This window comes from Mytilus californianus, unplaced genomic scaffold (genome assembly GCF_021869535.1).
Source record: "Mytilus californianus isolate M0D057914Y unplaced genomic scaffold, xbMytCali1.0.p SCAF_14, whole genome shotgun sequence".
NCBI classification, from domain to species: Eukaryota; Metazoa; Mollusca; class Bivalvia; order Mytilida; family Mytilidae; genus Mytilus; species Mytilus californianus.
Genome location: NW_026262626.1, coordinates 2,312,964 through 2,335,197, shown reverse-complemented (window position 1 = coordinate 2,335,197; position 22,234 = coordinate 2,312,964). Strand labels below are relative to the sequence as shown.

Sequence of the window (22,234 nt, the reverse complement as noted above, 5' to 3'; positions counted from 1 at the left end):
GAGATGGGAGATAACTCTTATTGTAATTAATTTATAGATTTGGGAAAAAAATAAACAATCACTGATTTAATAAGATATCATGTTAAGAATGGATGTGCCTTATAGAACTTTATTTTTATAAAATATTTTCAGATCAGCAGTTGCACAAACAATAAAAAAAATTACTTGTAATAGTAAACATTTTGAACTCAAGTAAATCCCTTAGTTTATTGACTTGTACAAGTTAAAAAAAACTTATATCATTATGTATATTAATTTTTTGACTTGCAGAATCTAGAAGCCAAATTTTCATTACTTACCACTGACACTTTTTTATATGGTTAATTTATGCGCCAAGATGTTTAGAAGTCCCTATAGACAAAAGGCTTTGATGATAATTTAAATTATCTCTCTTAAAGGACTCTTACATTATTTTTGCTACAATGTTTATGTAAGGTTGATCTTAAATGGAAAACTTGTATTAGTGTAAAATGTTATTTGGTCACACCAGAGGCTCAAAGATCTTGATTATTGACTTGTTTAAGCTTTTTTTTATCAAAGTAAATTTTTGAAAGGAAAAACTGACGGGAGATAATTTAAAATACTTGAACAAATGGATTAATTTTTAACTTACTTTTACAAGAAGGATTTCTGATTTTAAGAAATGAATATTTTGAATTATTGCAAATTATGTAATCAGTAATGATTAAGAGGCAGTTGAAATAAATGCATACATAAATTTACTTTGATAGATAAAGGATAGCTGAAATTAATATATATAGTAACTTATAAAAAACAATGACAGTAATTATACCCCATGCAACGAGTTGCGGAGGGTATAATGTTTTTGACCCGTCCAACTGTCCATCCGTCTGTCCGTCCGTCCTTCAGTCCTGTTTCTTGTCATCGCAACTCCTCTCAAACCACACAACAGAATTTCACGAAACCTTTTTAGATAATAAGGACATACTATGTAGTTGTGCATATCGACAGGAAATTACTATTCAATTTTTTTTCCAGGAGTTACGCCCCTTTGAACTTATTTGCCCATTATACTACTGCAACAGTTTGTCATCGCAACTCCTCTGAAACCACACAACAGAATTTCATGAAACCTTTTCAGATAATAAGGACATACTACGTAGATGTGCATATTGACAGGAAATTATGATTCAATTTTTTTTTCTAGGAGTTACGCCCCTTTGAACTTATTTGCCCAATATACTACTGCAACCTTTTGTCATCACAACTCCTCTAAAACCACACAACAGAATTTCACGAAACCTTTTTAGATAATAAGGACATACTATGTAGTTGTGCATATCGACAGGAAATTATGATTCAATTCTTTTTCTAGGAGTTACGCCCCTTTGAACTTATTTACTTTAATGTACTACTGCAACAGTTTGTTATCGCAACTCCTCTCAAACCACACAACAGAATTTCATGAAACCTTTTCAGATAATAAGGACATACTATGAGATGTGCGTATCGACAAGAAAATAAGGTTCAATTTTTTTTTCAGGAGATTCGCCCCTTTGAACTTATTTGCCCAATATACTACTGCAACCTTTTGTCATCGCAACTCCTCTCAAACCACACAACAGAATTTCACGAAACCTTTTTAGATAAGAAGGACATACTATGTAGTTGTGCATATCAACAGGAAATTACGATTTAATTCTTTTTCTAGGAGTTACACCCCTTTGAAATTATTTACTTTAATGTACTACTGCAACAGTTTGTCATCGCAACTCCTCACAAACCACACAACAGAATTTCATGAAACCTTTTCAGATAATAAGGACATACTACGTAGAGGTGCATATTGACAGGAAATTATGATTCAATTTTTTTTTTTTTGATACAATTTTTTTTTCTTACACATGTTACACTTATTTTATTTCTCCAATGATAATGTGGGGACGTGGGGTATGTGAGCGCGCTCACTAAGGTTCTTTCATTACCAAAAATATTGTATGGTACAAGAGATCACACCAACTACCAACACTTGACTTAAAAAAACAGTGAAAAAACAAAGATGAACGACTTGACACAGTTACAAAATGGGTTTGGGTTCAACCAGTTTAACATTCATAGTGGTTGTTTTAAAGGTGTTAAGATTGACACATGTTAATCTCATTCAGAGTTTTCAAAGCACCTTGTTTGGTTTTATGAATCTGCAAATATGCCTCATTTGCAGATCAGAATGCCACTCTGATCAAATAGAATCTTTGAATTTTCACTCCTTACATCATTGGAGATTTCTAAATAAAAATATTGCCTAAGAGGAACATGAGGAATGTGAAATGTTATTGTGAATACATGTAATCAAAAACAAAGATAAACAACAGATGGTCTAATTCGTGATTGCTCAGAAGTTTTGGACTACACATGGTCCAGTTAGCTTGGCTTGACACAGTTACAAAATGGGTTTGGGTTCAACCAGTTTTACATTCATAGTGGTTGTTTTAAAGGTGTTAAGATTGACACATGTTAGTCTCATTCAGAGTTTTCAAAGCACCTTGTTTGGTTTAAAACCTTCAAATTTTATGAATCTGGAAATATGCCTCATGTGCAGATCAGAATGAAAATCTGTTCAATTAGAATCTTTCAATTTTCACTCCTTACATCATTGCAGATTAGTAAATAAACATATTGCCTAAGAGGAATGTGAAATGTTATTGTGAATACATGAAATCAATCCATCAGTGATTCAAAGAATGATAAAAAGATATAGATAAGAACAATTTTCTTGCTTTAAGTATTCGATCAGTGTGATAAATTATATTTTTACTCCCAGTTAACAATATTTTACTAATGGCAAAGCCACAAAATATGCAAGACAAGATTCATTTTGTCCAATTACTGATTTTTTTTTGACTTGAAAACATTCCAATAAATTTGGCTTTATAATTTGCTTTGTAAGAAAAAAAAATTATAATGAGAAATTTACATTTGTAAAACAGATTGTAAGGGGTAAGTAATGATGTGTACATCTTGTTTTTCAAACTTGAAAACCATGCTTTTAGCAAACAACAATCAATCAGTTATACCTAAAATTTTATGGACAAAGGGAAATAACTCAATTCAACACATTACAATTACAGTCAGATCTCAGACATAAACATGATAAATAAGTCTTGTTTTTGATTCATAGTTGTCTAAACTTGTTTATATGGTTGTTGCCCTTTATATTTAAACAAAAAATGACTTCAACATGTCAATAAATGTTAAGCATGTAATGATTAATATGAATCAATATATTGTGCGAATATTGACTTCTTCAAGACAATATCTTACCAAAGTTGATTATTTTCAAGACCCCATGTACAAATATAAAATGGTCATGCATCTACATGAAATTGTGACAACTTTGTTAGGCAAAGCTTTAATTTCTGCTGGAAAATATGAGTGAGAGGCATAAAAACAGAGAAAATTTAAAACCCTCTAAAACTGATTTTTAACTGGATTTTATAGTAAAATGTTCTATAAGATCATTAATTATAGACATGATAGAAAGCACAGATCCTCGTTAATTCTGAGAAATTTTATTCTCATAGGTGATATACGATGGACTCAAAGTCATATAACGTGTTTTAAAACCCGTTAAATGAAATATTAGTTGTTGTAAACAAATCTGTCATTTTCTGAATTGGACAAGTCCAAAATTGTAAACACATTTTTATCATACTACATAATTTGACCTCTGTAAGTCAGAAACAAAAAAAGAACTTAAGTATGAGCTCTGGATGACTTTAAAATATTAAGTGTAATGTTTAATTTAAGTTCTAAGTGCAAATTGATGCAATCTTAACCCTCTCAATGCTCACAATCACAATGATTATAGTATGTTTTGTTCCATCAAGGGTCCAAAAACAGTCATATTTTGCATACAGGTTTATATTTACATTTGAGATTGATATTCTTAGACTATGTTTATATTGACACCATAGATATATTATACATCTATACTTGGTATAATATTTTATAGCCATATTAAATCCAAGATGGCCACCAGTTACTCATGTTGTGATGCATCATCAGAGACCACTTCTACCTCCAAACAATCTTGTTATCCCAAATGTTGGTAAGTGTATTATAATATCAAGTGTAATTTTTTGCAACAAATTTTAGACATTTTTGTCGAGCCTTCGACTTTTGTGGAAAAAGCGAGACATAGCGATCCGACATTCCGTCGGCGTCATCGTCGTTGGCGGCGTCCACAAATATTCACTCTGTGGTTAAAGTTTTTGAAATTTTAATAACTTTCTTAAACTATCCTGGATTTCTACCAAACTTGGACAGAAGCTTGTTTATGATCATAAGATAATATTCAAAAGTAAATTTTGTAAAAAAAAAATTCCATTTTTTCCGTATTTTACTTATAAATGGACTTAGTTTTTCTGCCAAGAAACATTACATTCACTCTGTGGTTAAAGTTTTTGAAATTTTAATAACTTTCTTAAACTATCCTGGATTTCTACCAAACTTGGAAAGAAGCTTGTTTATGATCAAAAGATAGTATCCAGAAGTAAATTTTGTAAAAAAAAAATTCCATTTTTTCCGTATTTTACTTATAAATGGACTTAGTTTTTCTGCCATGAAACATTACATTCACTCTGTGGTTAAGGTTTTTGAAATTTTAATAACTTTCTTAAACTATCCTGGATTTCTACCAAACTTGGAAAGAAGCTTGTTTATGATCACAAGATAGTATCCAGAAGTAAATTTTGTAAAAAAAAAAAATTCCATTTTTTCCGTATTTTACTTATAAATGGACTTAGTTTTTCTGCCAAGAAACATTACATTCACTCTGTGGTTAAAGTTTTTGAAATTTTAATAACTTTCTTAAACTATCCTGGATTTCTACCAAACTTGGAAAGAAGCTTGTTTATGATCAAAAGATAGTATCCAGAAGTAAATTTTGTAAAAAAGTAAAAAAAAAATTCCATTTTTTCCGTATTTTACCTATAAATGGACTTAGTTTTTCTTCCAGTTAACATTACATACAGTCTGCACTTTAAGTTTTTAAAACATTTATTAGATTCATAAACTATCCTGGATTTTTACCAAACTTGGACAGAAGCTACTTACAATCAAAAGATAGTATAGAGAGGAATATTATAATTAATTTTTTTCCTCATTTTTGTTGAGCCTGCGATTAACAGCAAAAGTAGACGAGACACTGGGTTCCGCGGAACCCTTACGAATTTTTTAAATAATAAAACTATATAGAGAACTATAATTGTAAAAATCATAAACAATATTTCATATCAATATGGAATCCAGATGACCACCAGTTACTTATATTGATACATATATACCATCAGAATTAGGTTCAACCTCTAAAAAACCTTAGTATTCCTCTTATCATGTTATTTTTTTATTTGTTTGATGAAAAACTCATACTTGCAATAATTGTGCATTCAATTACATCTGACATGTAGATGTACGTTCAGTCACAATAAACAACTGTTTTTTTTTTTATCATTGATTTACTCTTGACATTACAGTTGAAAAGCTTTGGGAATCAAAGCGTACCTGTGTCTATAACTTTATTTAAATGAACAGTTTAACAAAAAGAATACTACCATAAGGCCTTGTGATAGAAATATTCTAATTGCATACAAGCACAATCACAAAAGATTTTTTTGTTGTTCACTTTTCAAAATATTGCTTATCTTTGATTTTTATTTGTTATTATGATATTAATGCTTTGTACAGGCCATGTATTAAAAGGCAGAGAGATGTCTGGACATTCAAGATTGGACCATACCTTTTCAAATCATATCTATGTCAAAGTGGCACTGCATGCCAGAAAATTAGGCCACTTGGCGGCAGTTTATTGTGTAGCATTTGATAGAACAGGAAAATATATATTTACTGTAAGTAGTATTCGTAACTAGAATTTATAGTGCAGCTTAGTTTTTACATGGAATGATAGAAAATATTTTGGTATTATTAGTGAAAAATGACATGCTTTCATTTGAAATGGTGCATAATATCTACACCATCACTAACAGGTCTTTGAATGAGATTTGAAAATAGCAATGTTAACCAATACAAAGGTAATTTCAAAGGCCATTATGTCCATAAACATCGAAAATTGCAAACTCCAATATATATCATAATGACTAAAAGATTAAATGAATTTAAAAATCACTGTCATGTTCCTGGCTTAGAACTTACATTTTCCAAAAATACATTTGTAGATTCAAATGTAAAACATTCATTTAAGTAAAGAATTAATAGATTGTTTTTAAGTCTTTCATAAGAAAAATTAACTTAGCATTGTATATACATTCTAAATTTACAAACATTAGAAAAATAAGAAGATGTGGTATGATTGCCAATGAGACAACTATCCACTACATACCAAATGATGTATAAGTTAGCAACTGAAATTGTCAGTTTCATGTACAGAAAAGAAATTCAGTGTTATTTTTGATACTATTCATTTATCATTTACATTTTGATATATTTCAGGGTGCTGATGATGCTTTAATAAAAATCTGGTATGCTGAAAACAGTAGACTATTAGCAACTCTAAGGGGACATAATTCTGAAATAACTGACATTGCTGTTAATTATGAAAATACTTTATTAGCATCTGGTAGTTGTGATAAAATTATTCGTGTTTGGTGCTTACGAACAAAAACTCCTTTGGCTGTTTTAAGTGCTCATACGGGAATGATAACATCTTTACAGGTATTTATTGAATTTTTTCTTATTTCTTAGATGATTTATGCTTTCCCTCGAACATTTGATTATTTTTTTATCATCGAAGTTTGTTTTGCTTGGTTTCACTTTTTTATTGGTCAAATTCTGTCATGATGTCAATTTTCTTTATTTCCTCTGAATTCGGTATTGTGATGTCACCAAAAAGGCCATATTGCCTGATGACATCGCACTAAAGAACACTATCATTTTACAGATAATTGAAAAAGAAAGATAAACTTTGCTCACTTATCTAAAAATCATTAGATGAACAGATTCCACCACAACATATTTGATTCAGTAATTTTTTTGGAGTACCAATTTTTGTGGAGTTAACTGAAAATGTCATTATTGTTGCTGTATGATCTTGTTTTTCCCAAATTATGCATACTATGAAAATAAGAAAATGTGGTATGATTGCCAATGAGACAACTCTCAACAAGAGACCAAATGACACAGAAATTAACAACTATAGGTCACTGTAGCCTATATAAGATTTGTACTATGTTGAACATTGTAATTCATGGTTACCCTATATCCATGAAATCAAGGAAACTTGTAGCTCATGAATAGTAATAAATCCACAGTAGACAATATTTCTCAACTCTTTGACAATTAAATTTTGACATTTTAAACACTTGACAAGCCTCACATTTTAAACTTGAAAATTTAACTGTCTAGAAGGAGAATAATGTATCATCACACTTGATGCAGTGTGGAGATCTATATGTATAAAATATCTAAATGTGATTTTTCTTGTAAGAAAGAAAAAGTATGTTTGCAAATACGTTCTTTACATTCTCATCATATTTTCACATTATTTCTCACATCAAAGGAGAGAGGGCCTTTTCTGTTTTGGAACTCCATCTTACACCTATTTTGAATTTCCTAGATAAGACACATCTGTACCTGAGAATATTTCTTTAAAATGAAAAAAATTGGTAGTGATTGCCAAATAGTTTTATAGTTTAATATATATTCTACGTTTTCACATTAAATATTAATTTTATATAGATATAGATATGTGTTGTATTTAAATTAAATGCACCCGTGAGTTATTGGACCATATATATATGGTCATATTGATGAAATTACTAGTTATCAAGGTTGGCAAAAAAGCGGTCAATACTAGTATTGACCAGGCCGGCTGTAAATACCGGTAAATACCGGGAAATACTGGCAAATACTGGTCAATACTGGCAAATACTGGTCAATTGAAATTTTGATAAGATATTACTATTGAATACAGTCCCTACCTGGTCAACTACAGGGTAAATGGACAAATATATTCACAGGACAGAAAGTCACTTATTTACTACATTGTAAAGGACAAAAAGTCACAATTAATTAGTTAACAAGTGTTTGAATATGTAAGGGAAAATCCTTGAAATAAATTCATTGTAATGTTTATGAGATTGATAATGAACATGGTTAAATGAAGATTTATTAAATATTAATTCTACAAAAGATATTTCTTGGTACCATGAAGCCAGTCAAGAAAAAGGCTATGACAGCTTGTTTTCTTAACAGTAATTTCATAAAATGTAATAAAACAATGTCTTAAAAATTAGTCTTTTCTTAATCAAAGAAACAGTTCTTTCAAAATTGCATTGTGACTTTCTGTCCTGTGATATTTAGCCCTACATTCAATAACTGTTAGTCATGAAAATATGAAAGTTTTCAAGTCAAAATTAGACTTTTTTAATGTTATCTTTTCTTATATAAATTGAAATTTTACATGAACACATCAAGGACAGTGATTATTAGAATAAAATTAAAGAAAAAGAAAAACAGCAGCCAAAGTATAGATCCTTCAAAATTTCCATTTTCTGTATTTAGTTTTAGAAGATATTTATCATGCAGTTGAATAGTCAGGAATAAATTAATTGTTTTAAACAGTCTTCAAAAATAACTTTTATGACTTTTTTCCTGTTATGTCAACATTTATTTGGGGAAAGTTGTAATATTGAATAAACTTTTGACACCTGCTTGCCATATAATAGGTAATGCCCTGATAATTCTATTTACCTGTTAAAATCAAACCTTTTCAAGAAAAATATATATATATTTTATACATGTTGAAATAACTGATATAGCAATTTTATATCCATACCTAAACTATGTTATATCATTACCCATAAGAACTGAATAAGTCATTATTCATGCTAATAGTTGATAAAACATACCAATATCAATCCTTTTTATAAACTGAATCATGCCATATGAATAAAGTTAAAATAATTTCCCCTATCAACTAAGATTTAACTAACATTGATAGTAAAATCTGTCAAAAGAACCATGAAAATTTCAATTGTCCAATATTTGCCAGTATTGACCACTTGAGGAGTATTGACCGGGGCGGTAAATACCGGTAAATACCACTGGTAAATACCGGGGGTGGTATTTACCGCCCAACCTTGCTAGTTATCTATCTACCTTACACTTTAACTAAATTCTGATGAAAAACAAGCACAGACCTTTAATTGCAGTCCTTAAGTCAGAATGTACATTTAAAATGACATCCAAAGTGTGTGAGAAATCAAAGAATTTGAGAAATCAGATAGCAGCTGTTGTCAAAACACGTAAAAATTGATTCTATGTTGTTAAAGCTACACAAATAGTTTTAGTAGTATTCGGTATGTTGATTTGTGTACTAAGGATTCAGTAATTTTCATGGGTACCAATTTTTCGTGGATATTTGATTTGTAGTTTTGGCAAAGTCTGCATACAAGCCTATAAAAATTTGTCCTTCTTTGAACATTTAAATTCATGGTTCTCGTTTATCCACGGAATAAACAAAAAGTTGTATCTCAGGAATAATAATTAATCCACAAGATATAATAATTACACATAGTGCACAACAGTACACAACACACACTATTTTATATTTTCTGTTACAGTTTTGTCCACAGTCACATGGTGAGAATAGAATATTAATGTCCACAGGAGGTGATGGCTGTGTTTGTTTTTGGTTCTGGAATGTTACAACTAACAAATTTGAGTATGTATTAGATGTTACCAAGAAAAAGATGTATTGAATTATTTTTTAATGTTGGAATAGAAAATGGAAAAGGGGAATGTTTTAAAGAGACAACAACCTTGACCATGGAGCAGAAAACAGCCTGCAAAAAAATCGTATATTGGTATGACGTTGGCGTTGTCGTCCTTGTCCGGCGTCGTTGTCCGAAGACACATTGGTTTTCGCACGCTAACTTTAGTTTAAGTGAATGGATCTCAATGAAATTTTACCATAAGGTTCAATACCACAAAAGGAAGGTTGGGATTGATTTTGGGGGTTATGGTACCAACAGTTAAGGAATTAGGGGCCAAAAATAAGCATTTTTGTAACTTCCAGACATAACTTATGTGTTAGTGTATCGATCTCTCTGACATTGTACCACAAGTTTCCATATCACAAAGGGAATGCTGGGATTGATTTTGGGGGTAATTGCCGTAATTTTAGGAATGAGGGGCCAAAAAAGGGGCAAAAAACAAGCATTTTTCTAGTTTCATGACAATAACTTGTGTGTAAGTGTATGGATCTTTATGAAATTGTAATACAAGGTTCCATATTACAAAGGGAAAGCTGGAATTGAGTTTGGGGGTAATTGCCCAAAACGTTTAGGAATAAGTAGCCAAAAAAGGGCCAAAAATAAGCATTTTTCTAGTTTCCAGACAATAACTTGTGTTCAAGTAAATGGATCTCTCTGAAATTGTACTGCAAGGTACCATCCCACAAAGGGAAGGCTGGGATTGATTTTGGGGGTAATTTACTCCAATTTTAGGAATTAGGGGCCAAAAAGGGGTAAAAAACTAGCATTTTTCTGGTTTCAGGAAAATGACTTGTGTGTAAATGTATGGATCTTTATGAAATTGTACTACAAGGTTCCATATCACATAGGGAAAGCTGGAATTGAGTTTGGGGGTAATTGCCCAAAATGTTTAGGAATAAGGGGCCAAAAAGGGGCCATAAATAAGCATTTTTATAGTTTCCAGACAATAACTTGTGTTAAGTGTATGGATCTCTCTGAAATTGTACTGCAAGGTACCATCCCACAAAGGAAAGGTTGGGATTGATTTTGGTGGTAATTGCCTCAAAATGTTAGGAATTAGGGGCCAAAAAAGGGCAAAAAACAAGCATTTTTCTAGTTTCAGGACAATAACTTATGTGTAAGTGTATGGATCTTTATGAAATTGTACTACAAGGTTCCATATCACAAAGGGAAAGCTGGGTTTGGGGGTAATAAATGCCCTAAACGTTTAGGAATTTTGGGCCAAAAAGGGTCCAAAAAACAAGCATTTTTCTAGTTTCCAGATAATAACTTGTGTTCAATTGTATGGATCTCTCTGAAATTGTACTGCAAGGTACCATACCACAAAGGGAAGGCTGGGATTGAGTTTGGGGGTGATGGGGGTTCAAAAAATTTGGGGGAGGGATTTTTTTTTCTTCTTTTTCTTTAAAATTTTCCATTTTAAATTTGTTATTTCTGATTTATATATAAAAGCAAATAATAATAATATGGTTTGAATAGGTAAATTAAAAAAATTTAAGTTCTTAGACCACATTCTGTGTCAGAAATCTATGCTGTGTCAAATATTTAATCACAATCCAAATTCAGTGCTGTATCAAGCTTGAATGTTGTCCATACTTGCCCCAACTGTTCAGGGTTCGACCTCTGCGGTTGTATCAAGCTGCGCCCAGCGAAGCATTTTATTCATGCTGTTTTTCAAATAAAGTATGATACTGAAACTAATCTGGAACATTTACATGTACACAAGAATTTGAAACATAATTTTCAAGATTAGGATACTTTCATGGAATGTAACTATTGAAATACCAATTGTTTTTTTTGCACGAAATTTTCATTCGACCCAATTTCACAATATTCTTGTTCTTCTATTTTTCCCCAGCATATCCCTTTTTTCATTCCCCCTCTTCCCTCAGCTCCCACCTCCTGACTCCTGCTTCCCTCCCCCTGACTCCTACTTCCTGCCCACTGACTCCCTATTCATGCCCCTCATTCCAATGTTCCCTTACCCCTGTCCATCCCCTCATTGATATATTTTTGATAGCATACTTTGTGTCTTTCTCAGCTAGATGGTTTAAGAATATGAACTCTATTGTCAGTTAGATTATCTTTTACAGTACAGTATCCAAACTTCATACAGAGTAATAAATTTTGATCAAATATTCTTTAATTACTGTTTTTCAATAAAATGTCATTTGTTTTTACTTCAGATCAAAACCAGGAAAGTTTATTGAAAAGTCTCGAGCTGGAGCTCAAATGTTGTGTTCATCATTTAGTCCTGGTGGTGTATTCCTTGCCACAGGGAGTTCTGATCATGTTGTTAGAGTTTATTTTGTTCATGGAAAAACTCCAGAGAAGATTTGTGAATTAGAGGCTCATACAGTTAGTATGCATGTATATAACAGACAATATGATCTTTATTTTTGATACTATCCATTTAAAAAATATTTGAATTGGGAATAAAATACAATTGAAAAATATTTATATGATTTGAATAATTACTAAGATATCTATGTTATGATTAGTTCCATGTGCTTCTGATGGTTATTTTTTTTTTTATAAAGCATGTTCACCAAACTTCTTTTGTAAGTTTGTGAGGGAATTGGTCCAGTTTACACTTCAAGAATCACTGGAAAAAATGTGTTTAAGCCTACAATCAAAGGGAGATAATTCACCCTGTGGACATATTTTTCTGTCTTTTATTTTACTGATAATATATATAGCTTATTTTCATAAGGCATTTCATGAACCCTTAATGGACTCATAAGATAAATTTCGACTTCCCTTTAAGAGGAGTTTGTACTAGCTAACTGCATAGCAGGTAAGAAATCATTAACAAGTTATATGTTACCCTTTAAAACAGTCATTTCAGCTTTTACTTGAGTTGGATAACAAGTTAGAAGTTGAAATACAATGTGAAATGGTAATTAGAGGGAATAATTACTTTTTGCATAGCTCACCACGAGAGTGAACAAATACTGCTCCAATGGAAGGTATATAACTTGTTTCAAAATCTGGAGTTTTCAGGAATTGACTAATCTCAAATACAATCTCATCCTTGTAGCATAGAGACCTTATTACTGAGGTTATTAATGCCTTTAGACAATGTTAGAAAGGATGGTAAATGAAATATGTTGCACCAGAAATCAACAAGTAGAAAATTGAGTTATTATTATAATGCGCCTTTTTTTCTGTAGGAGAGGGTAGACAGTATATGCTATTGTAATACAGGAGAGAGATTTGTCAGTGGGAGTTGTGATGGCACAGCCAGAATTTGGCGATATGATAGGCAGGAATGGAAGTCTATTATACTCAATATGGCAACTAAGTTACAGTGAGTATAAATTGCCATTCTTTAACCTAAGTTAATGTAATGACCTTTTTACTACTGCAATATTTAAACTACTTTATAATTTTGTTTAGGGTTATTCCATTAAAATGGTAGTTGGAGAAACAAAATTATTTTATATTGAGATCATGCATGCAATTCCTATTTGTTTTCTGTTATATTGGATAACTTATTATTTAGACTGCCAAAATGGCAAAAATGTGTTACACAAAATGAGATTGATTTAAACAAGGATTTTTAACTCCATCTAACACCTTTTGAGTACTAGACTTGATGTTTAGGAAACATGAAAAAGTAGTTTCAAACTAACGCTGATGCATTCTATTTGATATGTGTAATTTTTTATGCCCCCGCCGTAGCGGAGGGGGCATTAAGTTTTACCCTTGTCCGTATGTACGTACGTACAATGTACGTCCAGACGTCCCAAAATTGGTTTCCGTTCTCTAACTTGAGTTTGCCTCAACCAAATGTTATGAAACTTACACACAATGCTAATTACCACAAAACACAGATCAAGTTTGAATTTTGGTGGCGTCACTTTAACCATTCTAGAGTTATGCCCCTTTATAAATGGAAAAATTGCAAAATTTTTAGTTTCCGTTCTCTAACTTAAGTTTGTCTCAACCGAATGTTATGAAACTTATACACAATGCTTATTACTACAAAACACAGATCAAGATTGAATTTTGGTGGCGTCACTCTTACTGTTCTAGAGATAAGCCCCTTTATAAATGGAAAAAATGCAAAATGTTTGGTTTCTGTTCTTTAACTTAAGTTTGCCTCAACTAAATGTTATGAAACTTATACACAATGCTTATTACCACCACATACAGATCAAATTTGAATTTTGGTAGCATCACTGTAACCGTTCTAGAGTTATGCCCCTTTATAGATGGAAAAATTACAAAATTATTAGTTTCCACTCTCTTACTTAAGTTTGCCTCAACCAAATGTTATGAAACTTATACACAATGTTTATTACCACAAAACACAGGTCAAGTTTGAATTTTGGTGTCGTCACTCTAACCGTTCTAGAGTTATGCCCTTCATAAATGGAAAAATTGCAAAATTTTTAGTTTCTGTTCTCTAACTTATGTTTGCCTCAACCAAATTTTATGAAACATATACACAATGCTTATTACCACAAAATAAAGATCAAGTTTGAAATTTGGTGGGGTCACTTTAATCATTCTCAAGTAATGCCCTTTTATAAATGGAAAAAAATGCAAAATTTTAGTTTCCATTCTCTAACTTAAGTTTGTCTCAACCAAATGTTATGAAACTTATACACAATGCTTATTACTACAAAACACAGATCAAGATTGAATTTTGGTGGCATCACTCTTACTGTTCTAGAGATAAGCCCCTTTATAAATGGAAAAAATGCAAAATTTTTAGTTTCCGTTCCTTAACTTAAGTTTGCATTAACTGAATGTTTTGAAACTTATACAAAATGCTTATTACCACCACATACAGATTAAATTTGAATTTTGGTAGCATCACTCTAACCGTTCTAGAGTTATGCCCCTTTATAGATGGAAAAATTACAAAATTATTAGTTTCCACTCTCTTACTTAAGTTTGCCTCAACCAGATGTTATGAAACTTATACACAATGTTTATTACCACAAAACACAGATCAAGTTTGAATTTTGGTGTCGTAACTCTAACCGTTCTAGAGTTATGCCCCTTCATAAATGGAAAAATTGCAAAATTTTTAGTTTCTGTCCTCTAACTTAAGTTTGCCTCAACCAAATTTTATTCTCTAACTTAAGTTTGTCTCAACCAAATGTTATGAAACTTATACACAATGCTTATTACTACAAAACACAGATCAAGATACAATCGGAATAATTAACATGCTTTGGTTTATGTCTAATTTTACCAGTTTAAAGAGCCTATATTTTTCTCCGCTAGAGTAAAATTTTCATGAAAATATGGCCTACCCATTTAAAATCTCTATACACAATGCTTATTACCACAAAATAAAGATCAAGTTTGAAATTTGGAGGGGTCACTTTAACCATTCTCCAGTTATGCCCTTTTATAAATGGAAAAAAATGCAAAATTTTTAGTTTCCGTTCTCTAACTTAAGTTGCCTCAAACAAGTGTTATTTTTAAGGATATAATGCAAGTATTTTAACCATATTTATGTTGCAGACCTACCTCAGAAGAAGATAAAATTAAGTATGGTGTAACCATGGTAGCATGGAATGCAGATGACAGATATGTTTTAACAGCCGTTACAGATTGTACATTAAAAGTTTGGGACTCTCGTTCTGGAAAATTATTACATATACTTAAGGTAGAAGATGCTTTCTTGTTTCAATATAATTACTAATTTATGGTTAGAAAAATCTCATATTTTTGCTTCTTAATTGTTAATGTGTGTTTTTTGTAAATTTTTTGTATATGTTTTTTTTTAAGAAACTTTGCTTATACAATCGGAATAATTAACATGCTTTGGTTTATGTCTAATTTTACCAGTTTAAAGAGCCTATATTTTTCTCCCCTAGAGTAAAATTTTCATGAAAATATGGCCTACCCATTTAAAATCTCTAATAAACTTTATTCTTTAGTAAATTATTATACCCCACCCAATAAGCACGAAATTTTTTGGGTCGGGTATAATGTTTTTGCCTCTTCCGTCCGTCTGTCTGTCTATCCCTCAGTCCTGTTCTTGTCAATGCAAATCCTCTGAAACCACACAAGAGAAATTTATGAAACTTTGTAGATAATAAGGACATACTATGTAGATGTGCATATCGACAGGAAATTATGATTCAATATTTTTTCTACGATTTATGCCCCTTTGCACTTATTGGCCTTAATATACTACTGCAACAGTTTGTCATCGCAACTCCTCTGAAACTACACAACAGAATTCATGAACATTTGTAGATAATAAGGACATACTATGTAGATGTGCATATCGACTGGAAATTATGATCCAATTTTTTTTCTAGGAGTTATGCCCCTTTGAACTTGTTGGCCTCTATATACTACAGTCCGTCAGTCCTGTTCATGTCATCGTAACTCCTCTAAAACTACACAACAGAATTTCATGAAACTTTGTAGATAATAAGGACATACTATGTAGATGTGCATATCGACAGGAAATTATGATTCAATTTTTTTTCAACGATTTATGCCCCTTTGCACTTATTGTCCTCAATATACTACTGCAACAGTTTGTCATCGCAACTCCTCTAAAACTACACAACAGAATTTCATGAAACTTTGTAGATAATAAGGACATACTATGTAGATGTGCATATCGACAGGAAATTATGATTCAATTTTTTTTTCTAGGAATTATGCCCCTTTGAACTTATTGGCCTTAATATACTACAGTCCGTCAGTCCTGTTCTTGTCATCACAACTCCTCTAAAACTAGACAACAGAATTTCATGAAACTTTGTAGATAATAACAGTCAGGGGACTTACTTAAATGAGTGATTTTCTAAATCACTGATTCAAGTAACATTATGTCCATAAAGGTTGGAAGTAAGAGTTGTCTTTCTTTAATAATCACCTATTGAATTAGTACAAATTAATCACTAGACTAAGTGATTTAATTGTATTGTAGCTTTAAATATAGAATACTAATGATCCAGGGACTAATTATGTTGCTAAAATTATCAGAACCAACATCTGTGTTGATAGGATGACCGGGTCATGTCAGGTGATGACCTTGTACTAAATCTAAAATAATGACATAAAAATCACTTGTTTAAGTATCATACCTCAATTTCCTTCCAAAAAATCACTTCTTTAAGTATCATTATTTTAATAACCCCCACTAATTTCAACACCCCCGAACAGTGAAATTTTGATCGCGAACAGTAGAATTTTATTACATAATCTATAAGATGAAACCTTGAATTTTACAGGAAAAATACTCCCACTGCTGGGAAAAATCTGTTAAGAAAGTATCAGTTCATTATGTACAGCCATTTTTATAGCATTTTTTCAACTAAAATAGAATTTGCTTCTAAATGATTGCATCAAAGGCATAAACCTTGCTGCTTAAAAGAAGCAAAAAGTTCATTTTTTTCAATTTTACAAATGAAAAGATATTATCTAAACCTATGTGTTTAAAATTTTGGTAAAACTACAAAATCAGAATTTGTGACAAAACTTCGAATTTGCTACTTAAATAAGTGATTTAAAAATCACTTATTTCAATAAGTCCCCTGACTGAATAAGGACATACTATGTAGATGTGCATATGGACAGGAAATTATGAATCAATTTTTTTTCTAGGAGTTATGCCCCTTTGAACTTATTGGCCTCAATATACTACAGTCCGTCAGTCCTGTTCTTGTCATCACAACTCCTCTGAAACCACACAACAGAATTCATGAAAATTTGTAGATAATAAGGACATACTTTGTAGATGTGCATATCGACAGGAAATTATGATTCAATTTTTTTTCTAGGATTTATGCCCCTTTGCACTTATTGTCCTCAATATACTACTGCAACAGTTTGTCATCGCAACTCCTCTAAAACTACACAACAGAATTTCATGAAACTTTGTAGATAATAAGGACATACTATGTAGATGTGCATATCGACAGGAAATTATGATTCAATTTTTTTTTCTAGGAATTATGCCCCTTTGAACTTATTGGCCTTAATATACTACAGTCCGTCAGTCCTGTTCTTGTCATCACAACTCCTCTAAAACTAGACAACAGAATTTCATGAAACTTTGTAGATAATAACAGTCAGGGGACTTACTTAAATGAGTGATTTTCTAAATCACTGATTCAAGTAACATTATGTCCATAAAGGTTGGAAGTAAGAGTTGTCTTTCTTTAATAATCACCTATTGAATTAGTACAAATTAATCACTAGACTAAGTGATTTAATTGTATTGTAGCTTTAAATATAGAATACTAATGATCCAGGGACTAATTATGTTGCTAAAATTATCAGAACCAACATCTGTGTTGATAGGATGACCGGGTCATGTCAGGTGATGACCTTGTACTAAATCGAAAATAATGACATAAAAATCACTTGTTTAAGTATCATACCTCAATTTCCTTCCAAAAAATCACTTCTTTAAGTATCATTATTTTAATAACCCCCACTAATTTCAACACCCCCTAACAGTGAAATTTTGATCGCGAACAGTAGAATTTTATTACATAATCTATAAGATGAAACCTTGAATTTTACAGGAAAAATACTCCCACTGCTGGGAAAAATCTGTTAAGAAAGTATCAGTTCATTATGTACAGCCATTTTTATAGCATTTTTTCAACTAAAATAGAATTTGCTTCTAAATGATTGCATCAAAGGCATAAACCTTGCTGCTTAAAAGAAGCAAAAAGTTCATTTTTTTCAATTTTACAAATGAAAAGATATTATCTAAACCTATGTGTTTAAAATTTTGGTAAAACTACAAAATCAGAATTTGTGACAAAACTTCGAATTTGCTACTTAAATAAGTGATTTAAAAATCACTTATTTCAATAAGTCCCCTGACTGAATAAGGACATACTATGTAGATGTGCATATGGACAGGAAATTATGAATCAATTTTTTTTCTAGGAGTTATGCCCCTTTGAACTTATTGGCCTCAATATACTACAGTCCGTCAGTCCTGTTCTTGTCATCACAACTCCTCTGAAACCACACAACAGAATTCATGAAAATTTGTAGATGATAAGGACATACTTTGTAGATGTGCATATCGACAGGAAATTATGATTCAATTTTTTTTCTAGGATTTATGCCCCTTTGCACTTATTGTCCTCAATATACTACTGCAACAGTTTGTCATCGCAACTCCTCTAAAACTACACAACAGAATTTCACGAAACTTTGTAGATAATAAGGACATACTATGTTCATGTGCATATCGACAGGAAATTATGATTCAATTTTTTTTCTAGGAGTTATGCCCCTTTGAACTTTTTGGCCTCAATATACTACAGTCCGTCAGTCCTGTTCTGTGAGACTGTGACCTCAATATACTACAGTCCGTCAGTCCTGTTTTGTGACCTCAATATACTACAGTCCGTCAGTCCTGTTCTTGTCACAGCAACTCATCTGACACCACACCACAGAATTTCATGAAACTTTGTAGATAATAAGGACATAATATAAATGTGCATATCCACAAGAAATTTTTATCAATTGATTTTTGTAGGAATTATGAGTCTGTGACACTTAGGCATCTCGTGAGATTTTGTTTGCTCAATGTCAATGTGGGGGCATGGGGTATGTGAGCGTGCTCACAAAGGTTCTTTAATTTCTTAATTGAATTGACAATATGTTATACAATCAGCTAAGACAACAGATAAGCACTATTGACAATATCATCATCTAATCATGTTAAGTGAACAAACTCTATAGCTACGACTTAAAGGGTGTGCCTTTCCCAAACTAGATTTTGTATTTTCTAAATACAATAGAAGGAAAGTAGTACTGTAAATTCAAAAATTTAAGCATTGTTTTTATAATTGGGAAAATTGCGACTGGATTTTAAAAAGTTAACTTTTGAATTTTGATAGCATTATTTGTATGCAGCATTTTCTTACATAGCAATAATTAATTTTGCATCTTTGTCCTTTGTTAAACAATCACAATAGTTAATGCATGGACTTTTTTTTTTTAAATTTATAGTATATCAGAAGAAAAATGAAAATATTTAAAATAGTTTTTGAAATATGAGGGTAAAAACATCATCAGCATCCTCTTATGAACAGTGCATTGTATTAAAGATGGCCTTCATCTATTATCAGGATTATATTAAATTGTAAAAATAATTTAATGTTAATAAGTCTTATGTAGACAAATACATACCAATTTTACATTACTTGCTTGTTATATTTCAGTACCATGAAGATGAAGTATTTGTATTGGAATGTAGCCCATGGGATCCTAGAGTCATCCTCAGTGCTGGTCACGATGGTCATGTGATACTCTGGGATATTCAGAAAGGGGTTAAAATCAAAAGTTTCTTTAATATGGTATGTATTTGATGTCAGTTTATTTTGAACTATAAAGATTAAAACGAGATTTTGTCTTAAAAATTGGTATTATTTTTGGTGCATTTTATATTAATTGCTTGTAAATGGTATGTATTTAATAAAAACTCACAAAAGAGTCCAGGCTTATAATTTAGTATGCCAGATGCATGTTTTGTCTACATAAGACTGATTACAAGTTTATTTGGTAACTATTTGGACAGAAAAGGTGAGTTTCCTAAAAATAGGGTCTTGATTTTTTTGTGAAATTTACAAAGTGCTTGTTTGTTTCCTGTACAACTGATGAACATGACTTTTAATATACATATGAGATGAGGGATATACTTCAATGAGGCAGCAATCAATGACACAACATACCATGTTTACAGAAAAATCTCCTAGAGGTCAACATATGGTTTTCAAAAATAAACAAGTGTTTGTACCATATGTCAATCTCTCAATCTCCCTGATCATAGAAAAGCTGTGAATGAATCTTGCAGATACTAGGATAGACCATAATTGTTTAAATAGATTTTAAAGTGGTATAAAATGATTTTGTTAACTTTAATTTTGGTAGTGATATACTAAAAGGATTATGTTTTTCCTTGGGATTCTGTATCAATCGATATAATCAATTTTATCACTGTTAAATATTTTCATTTTTTGTAGATTGAAGGCCAAGGGCATGGGTCTATGTTTGACTGTAAGTTTAGTCCTGATGGTTTAAGCTTTGCTGCTACAGATTCTCATGGTCATATGTTAAATTTTGGATTTGGTGGTAGTGAAATACATAAAAAGGTAACATTTTAAACATTGAAAGGAGTGACCTTGCAGGTCTCACACTACATCAGAATCATAGGGAGAAGTGACTTCTCTTTTTGAAACTGATAGGGAGAAGTGGTGAGACTTAAAAGAGAAGAACTCATTTATTTCTAGTTTTGTTTGGTTTTTATTGTCTCGCCTTGACGGAGTCAAAAAGCAAGACATAGGTATGCTGTTTCCGGCGGCTGCGGCGTCAACAATGTATTAGTTTGTGATTAGGTCTAGTTCATGGTGAACCACTAGTGGTAGGTCAATGATATTTGGTATGCAGTTGTATTAGCATTGGCACATCTCACTACCATGGAGATTATTTGGCCCTGCCCCCTCAGTCAAGATCTATTGACTTTGAAACTTTTCATAGTTTACATGTATTAGTTTGTGATTAGGTCAATTTATGGGGAACCAATAGTGATAGGTCAATGATATTTGGTATGCAGTTGTATAAGCATTGGCATATCTCATTTCCATGGAGATTATTTGGCTCCGCCCCCTTAGTCATGGTGTTTAGACTTTGAAAATTTTGCTAAGTTAACATGTATTAGTTTGTGATTAAATTAGTTCAAGGGGAACCATTAGTGGTAGGCCAATGTTAATTGGTGTTCAGTTGTATAAGCATTAGCACATCTCATTTCCATGGAGAATATTTGGCCCCACCCCTTCAGTCATGGTCTATTTACTTTGAAACTTTTGCTTAGTTTACATGTATTAGTTTGTGATTAGATCAGTTTAAGATGAACTGCTAAAGTTAAGTCAATGATATTTGGTATGCAAATTTATTGGCATTTGCAAGTATCGTTTCCATGGAGATTATATAGCCCCACCCCTGATCATGGTTCATTGACTTTGAAACTTTTACATAGTTTACAAGTTAATGTTTGTGTTTAGGTTTGTTTAAAGGGAACGACTTATAATAAGTCAATGATATTTGGTATGCAGTTGTATTAGCATTGGCACATCTCATTCCATGGAGATTGTTTAGCCATGTACCTTCAGTCATGGTTCATCGACTTTGAATATTTGCATAACTTACATGTTAAAGTATTGCTATTTTAATTTCAACATTTGCATTATCAAAATTACAAAAAGGCGAGACATATCTCTGTGATAACAGTTTATGATAATTATTTTATATAATCTGTCAATTATGACATTACAGTTACATCCCATATGATATATCCTCACTTAAATGACCAAACTGTATAATCCTATACAGCTATTCAGTACTGTTTCATACAAACATACATAGGACCCTGGAACCTCAACTATCATGGTTGTCAAATATTTTTTTGTACCATGAAAAAGTATGTGAAATTATTTAACTTGCCTTATAGTATACCCCATTTTCAAAGT

At 31.6% G+C, this 22,234-nt stretch overlaps 1 protein-coding gene across 2 annotated transcripts in view; it reads left to right on the top strand.

The window, feature by feature from the left end:
* The window catches only part of LOC127724004 (bromodomain and WD repeat-containing protein 3-like), a 65,889-nt gene that overhangs the window by 3,603 nt on the left and 40,052 nt on the right, over positions 1-22,234 (top strand). For both annotated transcript variants that reach the window (XM_052230737.1, XM_052230736.1), the window contains exons 6-14: positions 3,974-4,069; positions 5,707-5,867; positions 6,469-6,690; positions 9,600-9,700; positions 11,939-12,110; positions 12,926-13,062; positions 15,237-15,381; positions 19,931-20,065; positions 20,732-20,860. In XM_052230737.1, coding sequence (XP_052086697.1) covers positions 3,974-4,069; positions 5,707-5,867; positions 6,469-6,690; positions 9,600-9,700; positions 11,939-12,110; positions 12,926-13,062; positions 15,237-15,381; positions 19,931-20,065; positions 20,732-20,860 — 1,298 coding nt within the window. The remainder of the gene's footprint in view (positions 1-3,973; positions 4,070-5,706; positions 5,868-6,468; positions 6,691-9,599; positions 9,701-11,938; positions 12,111-12,925; positions 13,063-15,236; positions 15,382-19,930; positions 20,066-20,731; positions 20,861-22,234) is intronic.